Source organism: Ambystoma mexicanum, chromosome 9, assembly GCF_040938575.1.
Source record: "Ambystoma mexicanum isolate Mex_15411 chromosome 9, UKY_AmexF1_1, whole genome shotgun sequence".
NCBI classification, from domain to species: Eukaryota; Metazoa; Chordata; class Amphibia; order Caudata; family Ambystomatidae; genus Ambystoma; species Ambystoma mexicanum.
The window spans coordinates 588,149,117-588,166,053 of record NC_090931.1 but is presented as its reverse complement, the minus strand read 5'-3'; the positions used below and the strand labels follow the sequence as shown (position 1 = coordinate 588,166,053).

General features: G+C 47.1%; 1 protein-coding gene across 1 annotated transcript in view; it reads left to right on the top strand.

Moving 5' to 3' along the window:
- ITGAE (integrin subunit alpha E) overlaps positions 1–16,937 on the top strand; it is a 439,817-nt gene that overhangs the window by 403,870 nt on the left and 19,010 nt on the right. The window contains exon 31 of the mRNA XM_069615209.1: positions 810–905. Coding sequence (XP_069471310.1) covers positions 810–905 — 96 coding nt within the window. The remainder of the gene's footprint in view (positions 1–809; positions 906–16,937) is intronic.

The window sequence follows — 16,937 nt, the reverse complement described above, 5'->3', positions numbered from 1 at the left end:
ATATGGGTATAGATTAGGTTGAGGGGAAGTGAGGGGTTTTCCGGGGGGTTTACCCTCGTATTTTAGATGAGAAAAAAGGTCAAATAATGTGATCAAATGTGATTAGGTCAAATGTTTTCGGTCCAATAGACCGAAACTGGTCTGATGCCATTCTAAGATCTAAGCAAGGGTTGATTCCAGACCCTGGAAGCCACGAATAAAAAGGCATGGTCTACCGTTCCAGTTTTCCAGATCTCGGGGTCAGGAGATGGTGGTGGCCAGTTACTGGAGATTACTTTTAGGAATATAATACTAAACTGGATCCCTGAAAAGCTGGACCCCGTGGCGGCTCAATGCCTAGAGAAGCATACAATGGTATGTCACGCGGGCAATTCACTGGCCAATGGGGCAACACTGGGGGAAATTAGGGTAATATGGAGTCACATCCGGCTGAGACGGAGCCATGCTGGTGGCAATGAGAGTGGCATGGCACAAAGCAGGGAACAGTTAGAGTAACACAGGCAAATAAGGGGGCAGTGTTATCAGACATCTGAAGTATCACAATACTTCATGTGCTCCACTATGGAATAGCTAATACATTCTACGGCTATTAAAAATCCAATATCACCAACAACTGATTAGACCAGAGCATGCTCACCAATTACTTAAGTGTTTTTGGGGAGGAAACCCCCCCATGTTCTGCCCCATGAATTGCTTTGGGGTCACGCCAAATGAGGAACATCATTTATGCGCCACCACCGTACAAATGAATAACAACCAGCCGCCATTTCTGCCATTGTTTCTAAAGTCTCATTTCTCGTGTGTCTCAGGTGGTAGAAGAGAAAACTGAACTGGTGGTCAGCGCTGGAATCAGCTACAACACATCTCTGTATGCGGACTTAAAGCTAAGCAACAAAAAAGACGCGGTAAGGAAAGGCCGGGCGCGCCATTATCTCCTTGTGAAACACTGTTTCTCAAATGTCATTGAGAAAGAGAGACGCACAGACATTCTGGCACAGTAATACGTCTGTGATTGACAGCACGTGGGTAATCAGCCACTCAGTTATTTTGTGACTATCTTGAGTGCGGGCCATAGTCCCTCGGGAAGCGCGAGTTCATTACGCAGTAACCCCAGAGACGGGGAGAGGAAAGGGGTCAGAGGGGCAAAGACTTATGATTGTCCCAGCGGGGCTGGAGGAGGCCGGGGCCCCCTAGCGGCCACGGACTCGGCACCCCTGGCACTCAGGGAGGATTTACAAAGCGTATTTCAATGGGATTGCACACTTCTAAAACGCTTTTGTAAATCAGGCCCAGGGGCTTTACTGGATGGTAATAGGCAAGAGAGCACATGGAAAGCCTTAACTTTCTACCTTAAAGGCTGCTCTGGTCGCTAAAGATGAAAGACTTTGCTTGTTCCTTTCACTTGGTCCCCTAGTTGTTGTCACCGGTAAGCCCCGCCCCACCATTGAAAGTGTTATAGCTTTTATTAGCTCAGCAAAATGTCTAGGGGGCTAATAGGGATTGTATTTATTTGAGAAGCAGCATGGGCACATTTTTGCAGCGGCCGTTATTATGTCAAAGAAAAGAACTACATAACAAGATGGCTGCCATGGATATGGTGACGGGAACTACACAAATGCCCTTCTGCATTTTCATGGCCACCGATCATAAGGCGAGATGCTGGCAAGATTGTCTCGCGGGGCAGGCAGAGAGGTAAGTGGACATGAGGAGTGGTGGATGGAGGCGGTTGCAGGGAGCTGCAGAGACGACCAGCTGGTGCTCAACACAGCTGATCCAAGGGATCGGAAAACCTGCCCTCAGTGGAGGGGCCCACTTTCCGAGCACTCTAATGGGCTGTCCCCCCCCACCGTACTGATTTCTAATATGGGGTTAATGTGGACACATGCTTCTTCCAGAAATGTATTTCTTTGATTGAGCTGGTAGCACGATAAAGCAAACCACAAAATCCTGCTTGCAAGAGTTCAACACGAAAGGTATCTGTCTACTATTGACCAGTTGTGTAGTTGACATCACGAACTGAAAAATAGCCTCTTAACACTCTCAGCTGGAGTGAGGAAGTTAATAAGGAAGTGAGTGAGTGAAGGAGGCCTTAGTGAGGGAATGAAGGAGTTAGTGTCTCAGTCATTAGAGAATGGAGAGAGGAGGGGAATGAGTAAATCTGAGTGGATCATTGCATGAATGAGTAAAGGAGTGTGTTAATGAGTGCGCTCACTTAATTCTCTGCAAAGCAAAGTATTCTTAGTTGCTCTTCTTCATAGTTGAGACATGGAGTAGGACCGGATGCCTGGAAACACCAATGGCTTGTAGGGTGGTGTAGCTTAAAGGGTCTGTCCCATATCCATTTTGTAGCATCACCCGTGATCTTGTGACTGCAAGACACGGCGGCAAGCAAAGCAGTGGTCAGCGGACCAGCATTAATGTGAGCGTGTGTAGCACGCGAATAAAGCAGTTTGGAGTTGATCCGTACTATGTGTGAACGTGTCTCAATGCGGCAGGCGCAGCCAGGCCCACGCGCGCACTCCACACAGTTCTTCAGAGCACATTTTCTCTGAACACGGAATAAAACCTGGCCCAGACAAGATCCGAGCCTTTACAGAAGCCCCTCGCCCTATGAGCACTGCACAGTTAAGATCCTTCCTGGGCCTGGTGAGTTAATGAACTCGTTACCTGCCAGATTTTGCCACCACAAGTGCACCTCTATGTTCCCTCACGAAGCAAGACCATCCCTTCGAATGGGGTCTAGAACAGCAGGAGGCCTTCGAAAGATCTGTAGAGACATTGCCGCAGCCGTCTGCATGTCCTATTTCGACCCCAACATACACACCGAAGTGACTATAGATGCAAGCCCCGTACGTCTCGGAGCAGTTCTTGCTCAACATTCAGAGAGTGACCATGCACAAAGGAAAATAGTGTTGTACGCCAGCAAAAGCCTCACAGAGACAGAACAACCATACTCACAAGCTGAAAAAGAGGCCCTGGCAGTTGTCTGGTCATGTGGGCATTTCCATCTGTTCTTATATGGACAACCTTCACAATCATTACAGACCACCAGGCCCTTGTCACCATTTATGGAAAACTAAATGCCCAAATGCCACCCAGGATAGCGAGATGGGGACTTCACCTACAAGAATACAAATATGTCATCGTCCACAAGCCTGGTAAAGACGAAAGCCCAGTGGATTTTAACGCTCACCACCCACTCGTTTGGCCCCTCTGCTTGCTCGAGGCTGCCCCAGGAAAATCAACCCTCTGAGGGGACGCAGAGGAACATGAGGTGAGGAGAAGAGATGATCAACCAAAAGACAAAATGAAAGCATACGCAGACCAGAAGAACCAGGCTTAAGAGTCCACCCTAAGTGTAGGAGACCACGTTCTGGTACGGCAGACCCAGTCCCACAAGGACACCCCACCATTTGACTCCCTACCCCTGACCATCACCCACATGAAAGGGTCCATGGTGACAGCTGAGAGAGCCAAGTGCACAGTGACAAGGAACAGCTCACAATTCAGAAACGTATACGTCGACAGGCCTCAGGTCGTTCAGACATGGAGCGAAGATGATGTCTGCGAGAGGGAGACATCAGGATACTCCGGGGACAAAGATGAATCGAACGAAGATGAGCAAAGCCCCTATGAGGGAACACCGGGTGATGAAGGTACGTCACCCCAAGCCAAGAGCATACCATGCCGCACCATTCGGAAGCCAAGATGATGGATCGAAGAAATGGGGTAGGATGATGTTATTTAGGGGGAGGTTTAGCGTCGTATGTGATCATGTGACTGCAAGGCATGGTGGCACACGAAGCAGTCGTCAGCTGACCGGCATTGATGTGAGCGCATGGAATGCACAAATAAAGCAGTTTGGCGTTAACCCGTACTGTGTGTGGACGTGTCTCTATGCGGCAGGCATAGCCAAGGCCACGCGCGCACTCCACACGTCTGTGGAGACATTACATATTTATTAATTTATTTAATTTATACATGCTTCACACATAAACACACCTTACCTTCAGGGCACGGCGAAAGTGGGCAATAATGACACATGTTGGCTGAGCCATATAAACAAAGCTTCTGATTCGGCACATACTTTGCCTGCGGTAATTCGAGTTTGCAGATTTCTTCTGAAAAGATGGATCAAGAGGTTACACAAATATCTGCGCCAGGGCTTCAGATTAGAATTTGACATCAAATTATTAAACTTCCTAATTGGGAAAGTTGGGAGTGAAAGAAGAAAGTAAAACAGGTATTTGTCATTCATGGGTGCTGCCATTTTAGGCAAGTACAAATATATTGTTTACTTTTGTACTATTTTATTGTTTTCATTGCTTATTAGACTGGCCTGTGTGCTCACTTGAACAATGCATCAGTTGAACTGCACGATTACCCATTATGAAGCCCTCCAGATGTTTTGGACTTCAGCTCCCATGATCCCTAACCACGATAGCTAGTGGTGAAGGATCATGGGAGTTGTAGTCTATTGTATTCTTGTACGTTATTCATTGTTCCTGTAGTCCCTGCTTGCCCCGCATGATTCACACGCTAGTACTTCATTTTCATGGCATCCTATACTGCCTTCTCAATTCCATAATGCTTTGCATGGACTTGAGGGTGATAAATGCCAATATTGTCGTCGACCGCCACCCCTTTCCGAATATTGGAGAGCTACAACACAAAAGAGTGAGTCAGCCAGCATCTTTCCACACTTGAACTCAGGAGCGCATGCCATTAAGTTGAAGTGCTACAATATTGGACACCCCATTCAAGATGCCCACAGCCTAACACTGATGCCTGTTGGGGGGCTATCATTGCTACCTCTGTGATGCCTGTGAGCCCCCAAACCCTCCCCCAGACTCAGGCAGCAGACGTCCGTTGTGTTCGGGCTCCCCGGTCGCACTTTCGCGGCTGGGCGCGCCCTCTTTATTTATACGGCATGCGGCAGAGTGCAACGTCACTCCACCGCGTGCTACATCCCTTAAAGGGGCAGCACCACACTCCTCCTTTTTCATGAGGACAACAATTTCACTTTCTAAAAAAGACCCACACAGCACACAAACATAGTAACCAATATAACCATAACACATCACACAACGGTACCCCTTTAATTTAAGCCGCCCTGACTAACACGCCACGCAGGGTCGTTAAGGATACCTGTCCTAACATGTAGTCATTGAGGCGAACAGGTTTCCCTCGCCCTGTCCTCAGGGGGGTACCTCCTGCTCGCCTCCGGCATGGGAGATCCAACAGCAGTCGTCCCCTCGGCTGGAGACAGAGGGAAGGGTCCAGCACCCCCGCCCTCATCGGGTACCTCCACATTGTCCTGGTCCTCGGGTATATCAGTTCTCGTTTCTCCCAGTCTCTTGAAAAAGCTCACGTTCCTTGTGAATGATGATCTGCCGTTGGAGGCTGTCACCATCAAGCCTTTTACTGCCCCGACGTCCAATGGCTCTGGCTCATAGGGCAGGGACAGCTTCCTGTGGGAGTGCCTGTTACGGATTAGCACCTCGTCCCCGGGCACCAGGTGTTGGGGCCGGAGGCCTCTTCTGACACTCTCCTGCACGGTCCCCAGCCGGCGATCCAGCTCCACTTGCTGGTCGTCAGTGACCCCTCGTTCCTTCTCCCCGACCTCTGGCAGCAGCTTGTACAGCGCTTCCGCTAGGGCCACTCCCGTGGATGTGTGTGGAGTGGACCGGTAGACCCGCAGAAATTGGTAGAGTGCTCTTCTTAGGCACCGGCCTTAGCCTTGTCCTATGCGGAATGTTTTGTTCAGAGTCTGCATCAGCCTTTCCGCCTCCCCATTAGCTCTTGGCCAGAGAGGGGTGATCTTCTGGTGTTGAACCCCATAACCATCAGCTCTGCTAATCGCTCACCCTGGAATGGCGCCCCATTGTCTGAGCATAGGGTATGAGGAAATCTGTGTGAGGCTAAGACCTTCTCCAGGGTCACCACGACATGCTCGAATGCCACCGAATCCACAAATTCAACCTCCGGATACCTGGAATATTCATCTACCACAACCGGGAAGTGTGTCCCCTGTGTGGTGGATCCAAAGTCAACATGTATCACCTCCCACGGGCACGTGCCTCTGGGCATCACCTCAATGGTGGGCTCTCATTGTGACTGGGAAGCCGCCTGGCATCAGACACACGCGGACACATGCTCATCCACCCGACGCTCCAGTTAGGGGAACCACACCTTGAGGCATAGTCGGGCCTTCGTTTTCGTGGCCCCTTGATGCCCCTGATGGGCCAGACTTATGACTTCCTGGATCTTGGCCTGAGGGACAACGATCAGGTCACCCCACAGCAGGAGACCAGTGGCAGAGAAAGATAGTTCCTGCCGCACCTTCCACAGCTGTTCGAGCACTGCTTTTGCTTCCTGCATGCGCCCCACCAAGGATTCGAGAACACCTTTAATGTCTTCAAATGCCGCCTGCTCGAGCGGACCCCACTGCCACGCTGACTCTTTTTTGGTGAGGCCCCTCAGGGGTTCTGACCTGGATGCCAAGTTCTTAAAGAAGCAGCTGCAGTAGGTCACCATCCCTAAGAAACTCCTCACCTCGGACCCGTTCTCCGGAGGGCAGGCGTCTTTAATGTCCTTCACCTTCCTGGTATCCGTGAACACGCCACCTTCCTTGAACATGAACCCAAAGAACTCAATGGTTGGCCTTAGAAATTTGCATTTCTCCCGATGGAGGGTCAGGCCCAGCGACTGCAGCCTGTCAGGCTGAGATTCTGATCTTGCTTCTGCGGAAGCTACTGAACCCCCGACAATCCACCTAAAATGTAGCACTCAGAGCTCTGGACTAATTACTGCTCAGTTTGCCACACTTCAAGGGGAAAGGGGGAAAGGGACAAATTAACAAACTCCAAGCTGGAAGCTATCGACTAGTGGTTTCTTCACCTGTAGTTGAAACATAAGCATATAAAAACACCTCAATTTCTCATTGAGTCACTGACCTTAAAATACTATATCCTTTACTAAAATGTTGTAAAGACCATAACTGGTACTTCTCTTCAAAATGCCCAGAGAAGGGATTTAGTAGAATAGACTTCCTTACTAGTTTCCATGAAACTCAATGATCATTCTGCCTTCTTTGTTAGGTCCTTGAATGCATTAGAAGTCTTTTCCTGTAACTTCTTATTCTTCTATTTACTTAAACAAAGTCGTAAAGTTTTCTATGAAGTAAAGGAAGTTCCAATGAAAACCAATTTTGTAGTTTCTCCTTTTTTTTTAATGTAAAGATAGTCTTTAAAAAATGAAGAGCTTGAAACTTCTGATGAAAAATTCACGTGGCGAAATTCACGCACAATCGCTAAAATCCAAGTCGCGAAAAAACATGCACACGCGCTATTAATTCAAGAGGCGGAAAACACACACACGCGCTAAAGTCCCACGTAGAAAAAACACGCACACGTGCTTTAGTTTCACGTAGCAATGTTCTCGTACATGCACAGTAGAATCCACGTAGCAATATACTTGCGCACCCGCGGTTAGTTCACGTAGCAATGTGTTCTTGCACACGCGCAGTAGAATCCAAGTAGCAATATACTTGCGCACGCACGGTTAATTCACCTAGCAATGTTCTCGCACACGCGCAGTAGAATCCACGTAGCAATATACTCGCGCACGCGCGGTTAATTCACGTAGCAATGTTCTCGCATGCGCGCAGTAGAATCCATGTAACAATATTCTCACGCAGACGTTAGTTGCATGTAGCTCAAAGTTCACGCTCGCGCTAACACACACACACGCTGAAGCTTATTAACGACTCAAACACGCGCTAGCTTTGAAAAGACACGTAGCTTATGAAAACATGCGTTTGCGCTTCAGTTTATGCGTTCGTAAGAAGATCGTGTTCGCGCTCTTGAACCTTTAAACACAATTTAACCTTTTTACAAAAAATTAGTAGACAGCGAGTTCAGAACTAAAGTTATCTTCCACTTTGAAATAATTTAAAGGCACTTATCTCTTGAAAGAGTCTTGAATAAGTTCTTCTCTCAGGAAAATGGAATTTTCGCACTCCTGTCCTGTGTCCCAAACAACTCCAAACTCAATTCCTGTTATTTTCTCAAAGACACCGCTCGACCGCTTGAAACCTGAAGCCCCTGATCAAGTTAAGCAGGAGCAGCTTAGCACACGTCCTCTCAGCTGGGCTACGACGATGAAAGACAGTTTAGAATGTTCACTGTCCTCTCTATAAACAATCACCAGCCAATCAGAACTTAGGCTCGGAGCTTCCATTTTGGCTTGGGGCATTTTCCATACTCTGCAATTAAGGTTAAGGCACATTGTATGTTTCAAAATAAAAACCCATCGTAACTCACCCAAACCCTTCCATACTAAATATGTGTCATACCTGACCCAATGTATGTGAAAATATGTCAATGTATGTAATGTCAATGTATGCAACACCTGACCAATATATGTATGTAACACCTGACCCAGGGTATATAAGGATATGTCAACCTGACAGTACCCCCCTCCTAAAGCCCAGTCCCTGGGCCACTTTTAAAAGGAAATTTCTTATGGAATCTTTCAACCAAACGAGGAGCATGCACATCACTTGCTTCTTCCCAAGTGCGCTCCTCCGGTCCAAAACCCTCCCAATCAATTAGATACTGCAACTTTCCTCTCACTCTTCTAGAATCCAAAATTCTCTTAACTGTTAATCTAGTTCCTTTAACCACAGGTTTTAACAAACTGACATGAAAGGTTGGATGAGTTTTCATATGTCTTGGTAACCTAAGACGAACTGGCACAGGATTTATCACCTTTTCAACAACAAACGGTCCTACAAAACGAGGAAAAAACTTATTTCTTCCTTTAATTCTCAAAAACCTGGTTGATAACCACACCAAATCTCCCTTACTATACTGAGGACTTGTCTTCCTTTTAAGATCAGCAAACCTTTTGTATTTTTGCTTACTTTCCACCAACACCCCTTTAGCCTTCTCCAAGTTTCTTTTCATAACTTCTAGTCTTTTTTCCACCTCAGGGTTTCCTGAATCACTATTTACCTCAATACTTACGAAACGAGGATGAAAACCTTGCCCTAAATAAAAAGGGGACATAGACGTGGAATCTTTACTACAGTTGTTATATGCAAATTCTGCAACCCACAACAAATCTGCTCACTCTTCACCTGCCTGCAGATAGCACCTCAAATACTTCTCCAACTCTTGATTTATCCTTTCCACCTGACCATTAGTTTCGGAATGGTAACCTGATGATAGACATACCTCAACTCCCAACCTCTTACAAAATGCCTTCCAAAATTTGGAAATAAATTGAGACCCTCTGTCCGAGATGACCTGACTGGGAATTCCATGTAGCCTAACAACTTCTTGCAAGAAACTGTGAGCTAAACTATTGGCGGTAACCTCTCCCTCCATCGGAACAAAATGTGCTTCTTTAGTGAGCAAATCAACTACAAGCAACACTGATGTACACCCTTTATCTTGCGGAAGATCCGTGATGAAATCCAAGGACACTGAGTACCAAGGACGCGGTGGAACAGGTAATGGGTCCAATAACCCAGAAGGCTTTCCGACTTGGTTCTTTGATCTTGCACAAACCTCACAGGTTTGAACAAAATTAAGAGTATCTTGTCGAATCTTATCCCACCAAAAATGTCTTCTGACCAACTCCAAAGTCTTTCGATACCCAGAAGGTCCTGCCAAAACAGATTTGTGATACTCCTTCAAAATCTTTTCTCTAAGTTCTACAGATGGTAAATAGAGTCTGTTATCAAGATAAGGCAAACTATCTTTAATCTTGCGAGCTGGATCCAAACGAGCCCAATTTTCTAGTTGCTTCTCAGTGAAGCATTCCCGTACCTTCTTGAAAATGTCACTCTCTTTTTCAATACCAGCAAGAACAAAATGTTCTGGAGCGATTAACGGAATTGGCTCACTGACCGACTTCACTTCACTTTCTGGAAACTGCCGTGACAAAGCATCTGCCTTTTTATTTTGATTTCCTGGCTTAGAAGTCACTACAAAATCATAATCTGCAAAAAATAATGACCACCTGAGTTGACGAAGCGTCAAAGTTCTTGCTGTCTTCAGAAAAAGTAAATTTCGATGGTCAGTTAATACCGTCACTGTGTGACGTGCTCCTTTAAGGAAATGTCGCCATTCCTCAAACGCAGCTTTAATAGCAAGAAGCTCTCGGTCTGAAATGGTGTAATTTTCCTCCGCTGGTGAAAACCTCTTAGAAAAATAGGCCACCGGATGTAATTGCCCTGTCACATTATGTCTCTGTGACAACACTGCTCCCATTGCCACATTGGAAGCATCCGCCTCAACAAAAAATGGTTTGGATGTATCTGGATGAATCAAGATCGGACTGGTAACAAATCTCTCCTTCAAAATCTGGAAAGCCTCATCAGCCTTAGCCTCCCAAATAAACGGAAATCCTTTCTTCAAAAGCCGAGTAATTGGAGCTACTAAACTGGAGAAGCCCTCAATGAATCTTCAGTAAAAATTTGCAAATCCCCAAAAACTCTGGATCTCTTTCACCTTAGTTGGAGTTGGCCAATCTCGAACCGCCTGCACCTTTTGGGGATTCATTTCCAAACCACTTGGGGTGATCACAAAACCTAAAAATTCAACTGAATCAGTATGGAACTGACTCTTCTCCAATTTAGCAAAAAGATTATTCTCTCTTAATTTCCTTAAGACCTGTTGAACATGAATTTTATGTTTCTGTAAAATTTTGAGAAAAAATCAAAATATCGTCAATATAAATGATAACAAAGATATCAAGATATTCCCTAAGAACCTCATCGATAAAAAATTGAAAAGCCGCTGGGGCATTGCAGAGACCAAAAGGCATCACTTGGTACTCATATAGTCCAAATCAGGTGTTAAATGCCGTTTTCCACTCATCTCCCTCTTGGACTCGTACAAGATGGTAAGCTCCACGTAAATCCAACTTTGAAAAAATGGTGGCACCTTGCATCTGATTTAACATTTCTGAGATGAGAGGGAGAGGATACCGATTTTTCACAGTCACTCTATTTACTGCCCTATAGTCTATACAAGTTCTAAGGGAACCATCTGATTTAGGCACAAAGAACAAGGGCGAAGCTGCCGGCGATTGAGAGTGCCGGATAAATCCCTTAGCCACATTTTCCTTTAAATGGCCTTTCATTCTGTCAGGCTGAGATTCTGGTCTTGCGTCTGCGGAAGCTGCTGAACCCCTGACAATCCACCTAAAATGTAGCACTCAGAGCTCTGGACTAATTACTGCTCAGTTTGCCACACTTCAAAAGGGGAAAGGGACAAATTAACAAACTCCAGGCTGGAAGCTATCGACTAGCTGGTTCTTCACCTGTAGTTGAAACATAAGCACATAAAAACAACTAAATTTCTCATCGAGTCACTGACCTTAAAATACTACATACTTTACTAAAAAGTTGTAAAGACCATACCTGGTACTTCTCTACAAAATGCCCAGAGAAGTGATTTAGTAGAATAGACTTCCTTACTAGTTTCCATGAAACTCAATGATCATTCTGCCTTCTTTGTTAGGTCCTTGAATGCATTAGAAGTATTTTCCTGTAACTTCTTACTCTTCTATTTACTTAAACAAAGTCTTAAAGTTTTCTATGAAGTAAAGGAAGTTCCAATGAAAACCAATTTTGTAGTTTTTTCTTTTTTTTTAATGTAAAGATAGTCTTTAAAAAATGAAGAGCTTGAAATTTGCGATGAAAAATTCCCGTCGCGAAATTCACGCACAAGCGCTAAAATCCAAGTCGCGAAAAAACACGCACACGCGCTATTAATCCAAGACGCGGAAAACATGCACACGCGCTAAAGTCCCACGCAGAAAAAACACACACACGTGCTTTAGTTTCACGTAGCAATGTTCTCGTACACGCGCAGTAGAATCCACGTAGCAAAATACTCACGCGGTTAGTTCACATAGCAATGTTCTATCACACGCGCAGTAGAATCCACGTAGCAATATACTCGCGCACCCGCGGTTAGTTCACGTAGCAATGTTCTCGCACACGCGCAGTAGAATCCACGTAGCAATATACTCACGCACGCGCGGTTAATTCACGTAGCAATGTTCTCGCACACGCGCAGTAGAATCCAGGTAACAATATTCTCACGCACACGGGTTAGTTCCACGTAGCTCAAAGTTCACGCTTGCGCTAAAACACACACGCGCTGAAGCTTATTAATGACTCGAACACGCGCTAGCTTTGAAAAGACACATAGCTTATGAAAACATGCGCTCGCGCTTCAGTTTATGCGTTCGTAAGAAGATCGTGTTCTCGCTCTTGAACCTTTAAACACAATTTAACCTTTTTATAAAAAATGAGTAGAAAGCGAGTTCAGAACTAAAGTAATCTTCCACTTTGAAATAATTTAAAGGCACTTATCTCTTGAAAGAGTCTTGAATAAGTTCTTCTCTCAGGAAAGTGGAATTTTCGCACTCCTGTCCTGTGTCCCAAACAACTCCAAACTCAATTCCTGTTATTTTTTCAAAGAAGCCGCTCGACCGCTTGAAACTTGAAGCCCCTGATCAAGTTAAGCAGGAGCAGCTTAGCACATGTCCTCTCAGCTGGGCTACGACGATGAAATGCAGTTTAGAATGTTCACTGTCCTCTCTATAAACAATCACCAGCCAATCAGAACTTAGGCTGAGAACTTCCATCTTGGCTTGGGGCATTTTCCATAGTCTGCAATTAAGGTTAATGCCAAATTGTCTGTTTCAAAATAAAAACCCATCATAACTCACCCAAACCCTTCCATACTAAATATGTGTCACACCTGACCCAATGTATGTGAAAATATGTCAATGTATGTAATGTCAATGTATGCAACACCTGACCAATGTATGTATGTAACACTTGACCCAGAGTATATAAGGATATGTCAAACTGACACAGCCTCTCAAAAATCTTGGCCAGCTTGAGTAGATGGTCTACCTCAGTTTTTGCAAATACGAGGATATCATCGCTGATATTCAATACACCATCAAGATCTGCCAAGGCGCCTCTGATCATGTTTTGGAATACTTTGGACGCCAATGACACCCCGAAACGGAGTCTTCAGTTCCTGTACAGGCCTCTGTGGGTCGTGAATGTTGTGATATATCTCGACTCGCGGTGTAGCACGACCTGATGGTATCCAGCCCTGAGATCGAGCTTCGAGAAAAATCGAGCCCCCTGCAGCTCAGTGATAATGTCATCAATGGTCGGTGTTAGGTGTCGCTCCCTCCGTATTGCCTTGTTGGGGAGCCTCATGTCAACGCAGATTCTCACTGAGTCGGGTTGTTTGGGCTTTCTTGCCACCACGATAGGGGACACCCATGGTGTGGGGCCTTCTACCTTCTCGATGATATCCAGGTTTACTAAATTGTCCAATTCCTTGTCCACTAGGTCTCTCAGCTGGAAGGGCACTCTGCAGTGTTTCAGAGCAATGGGCTGCACCGACTCATCTATGTGTAACCTCACTGGATTGCCAGCCATCAGTCCAATCCTCTGGAACAAATGAGAGTCCTTGTCTAGCAGGTCATGAATGTCCTCCCGGTACACAAATAAGCAAAGCTTACGATGCCCAGGGTCTCCGCCGCTGTGCAGCTCAGCAGCGTGTTGGTGCTGACCGGTGTCACATAGAACTGTGCAGTTATTCTCGACCCACATGCTCTACTTTGGCCACAAATGCCCCATCCAGGGGAATCAGCTGGGACCCTCCGAATGTAAATATGCAAGCTCTGGGGGTAGCCAGCTTTGGTGGGCTGTCCATGGCATTATAATGTCCTCGGACCATCACGTTGACAGACGCACCTGTATCCACCAACACAGGGATGGGAGATTTATTCACTGCAACGATGCATCGTGGTTGTCGCCTACTTCTTGACCTGAGGGCCTTCACACTCAACACGAAGAAGATGTTCTCCTCCTCTTCTTCCTCTTCCTCATCGAGCTGTGCGCCTTCCTCACCCTGATCGACCTGGGCAACATTGGGCGGGTGGGATTGCCGGTGGAAGCCAGACCGCACAGGGCCTCTGCGCCCCATCACTGGTAGAGATGCTTTGCATACTCATGCCTAGTGGTCGGCAAGGCCACATCGACCACAGGTCTTTCCAGCCGCTGGACACTCAGCAGGGTGGGGCAGGTCGTAACCACACCTCTGACACGCTTCTCTGGGCCTTCCACCCCTCTCGCGGAAGTTGCCACTAGGCCTCCCGGCACCTCTGCCGCTATGCCCCACCGCACATACCTCCTCTGCCTTCACAGGACGTGTGCCCGGATCCATCCTGGACGCACGTGCCTCTGGGACCACCTGGCAGCGACCCAGCTCTAGGATGCGAGCCAGGGTGGTCCCCAGTTCCCTCAGCACCTGTCTTCACAGCTTCCCAGATGAGCACGCCTGAATGAGCAGAGTCCTGATCATGTCGTCGGGGTCGCCCCATGCACAGGCCAGCGACAGACGCCTGAGACGGCCATAAAAAGTGTCTAGCGTCTCATCTTCCTTCTGCCAAGCAGACAACATCACAAACCGTTCATGGTCTGCATTACCTAAGGGAATGAAGTGATTGCGGAGAGCTATCTTTGCGGCATCGTAGGAGCCATCAGCAGGCTGGAGAGATTCAAATATTCCTTGCACAGCAGGCCCTGTGGCATACAACAGTGTCGCTGGGTGTCAACCCAACGCTTCCATCTGGGCCCCAGACTGGACGGAGGGCCCGAGACATCGAATTCAGGGATAGGTTGGAGCGCCACTGGGGGCCTCATTTGGGCCATGGCTTGAGGAGCAGGTTGGATGCCTGGTGGAATCACAGGTGGAGGCTGACCCTGCTGCAGTTGTTGGTCAACAGGCTGTACCCCGTCTTGATCGTTAGGCGCACTCATGGGTCGAGCGCACGAGCACCCCAGTTGAATGGAACAGGGGCCGCAACTCACCCAGCCAGAACAGGTCTCCCAACTTATGAGAAACACCAGTCCAAGATCCTGACCGTAAATCAGCAGCCTGTGGTGATGTCAGGGTAGGCAGCTGCCAGGATGCACATGATAGAGCCAAAGTAAAGCAGGATAGTCCAGAATTGAAGCCAAGGGGGCCTGGGACAGATGCAGATAAACAGCAGGCCTTCCCAGTGCCTCACCTTCACTCGGTCGAAAATTGCCCAAAAATAGAAAAGTCTTCAAAATGGCACATCAATGTGGGCAGAGATAGGTGTTTACTAATCATTTTTCCAAAAATTAGGCTTGGATTGGCTTTGTGGTCTTTACCGAAGCTCCACGAACATCCCAGGCCTAGGGATTAAATGGCCACCGCCGCGTGCTAGGCACCTGGCCCGAGGCTTAGAACGAGCTAGATCCGTCACTCGATCAATTTCAAAAATGGACTTAATCATCACTGCCGGTCCGGGCCGACATCCGGACTCGTCGCCACTGTTGGGGGGCTATCATTGCCGCCTCCACGATGCCCGTGAGCCCCCAAACCCTCCCACAGACTCAGGCAGCAGACGTCCGTTGTGTTCGGGCTCCCTGGTTGCACTGTCACGGCCGGGCACGCCCACTTTATTTATACGGCACGCGGCGGAGTGCAACATCACTCCGCCGCGTGCTACGTCCCTTAAAGGGGCAGCACCACAATGCCCAGAAGAACATTTTGAGCCACATGTATGTATTAATGATAATAAATCTACACACATGTATTTCCCCTTTCTCCACAATAAGTGTAACTGGTCTTGCAGCAGTGCGCCTTTATGCCCCTGGGCTTAGGTGCTTTAAAAATAAAAAAATAAAATAAAATAAATAGTCATGTACAGGTTCACCAGAAAGCTATTCGACCTGGCCTCTGAGGCTTCGGCCTTCCAAAGCCTATGAACAGGAACTTTACCAGAATTGGCAGCATCATGTTTTTTTCTGGGTGACATTTTAATACATTCTAAGACCATTGCTGGCCATACAGAACCGCTGGAGCGAGTCATGGCGATGCTACAGGGCCAGGGACTCACAGTAGAGGCTGAAAAATATCTATTGTATGTGGAATAAGTAGATTGCCTTGGACACAGCCTGGTGCAAGCAGAGGTTATACTGAAAGAGGCCCTGGTCAAAGGCATTGAGGCCTCCCGTGCCCTCCCAAAGAAAGGTCACAACTTGCCTTTTCTGGGGCTCTATGAATATTACTCTGAATTCCTCAAAGGATTCTCTGTTACAGTCAAAACCATGCAGAGGCTGCTTAGAAAAGGAACAACCTTCTTGTGGATCCTTGAACCACAAGAGGCATTTCTACACAATAGGACACCTATAGTGAACACTGCAATGCCTAAGCCGTTTGACACATCTATGCACCCCACGCTAATGATACAGCCAGAAGCATGGGACTTGGCGCGGTGCAAAACGGCAGGGAAGTAACCATAGCCTTCTCTTCTTGTTCCCTGAGGGATACGGAAAAATACTACTCTGAAATTGAGGAGGAAGCGTTGACTTGTGCTTGCGCCTCTTGCACTTCCATCCATTTTTATGGGAAGCGGAATACACCTTGAAAACTGATCGCAAACCCGTCTTGAAAGTGGGCAGGGCCACTCAAGGCTAACAGAATTCCGATGCATTAGCGAACACAAGGCGGGAGGCGGGAGAACCAACTTGATGGCCGATTGCATCTACAGGTACAGAGGGAGAAGCTGGGGCTAGAGGACCAATGTACAGGATACAGGAATACAACATAGTCCGAAACATCTGCAGGGCGACATAATGAGCACCCATTCACTAGAGGAATCAGTGTTTGACCTCATGGTCGCAGGTTCGAATCCCATGCAGATCCATTCAGCGCTTCTTTCTTCCGAGGTCGATTACAGGGGTACGTACCACTGAGTTGGGTAACAATAAACATGTTATTTGCCCCTACGTAGCCTTGGGGTGATAATGTGATCTATAAATAAAGCTGCTATGTTTTTTCTTTATTTGATCA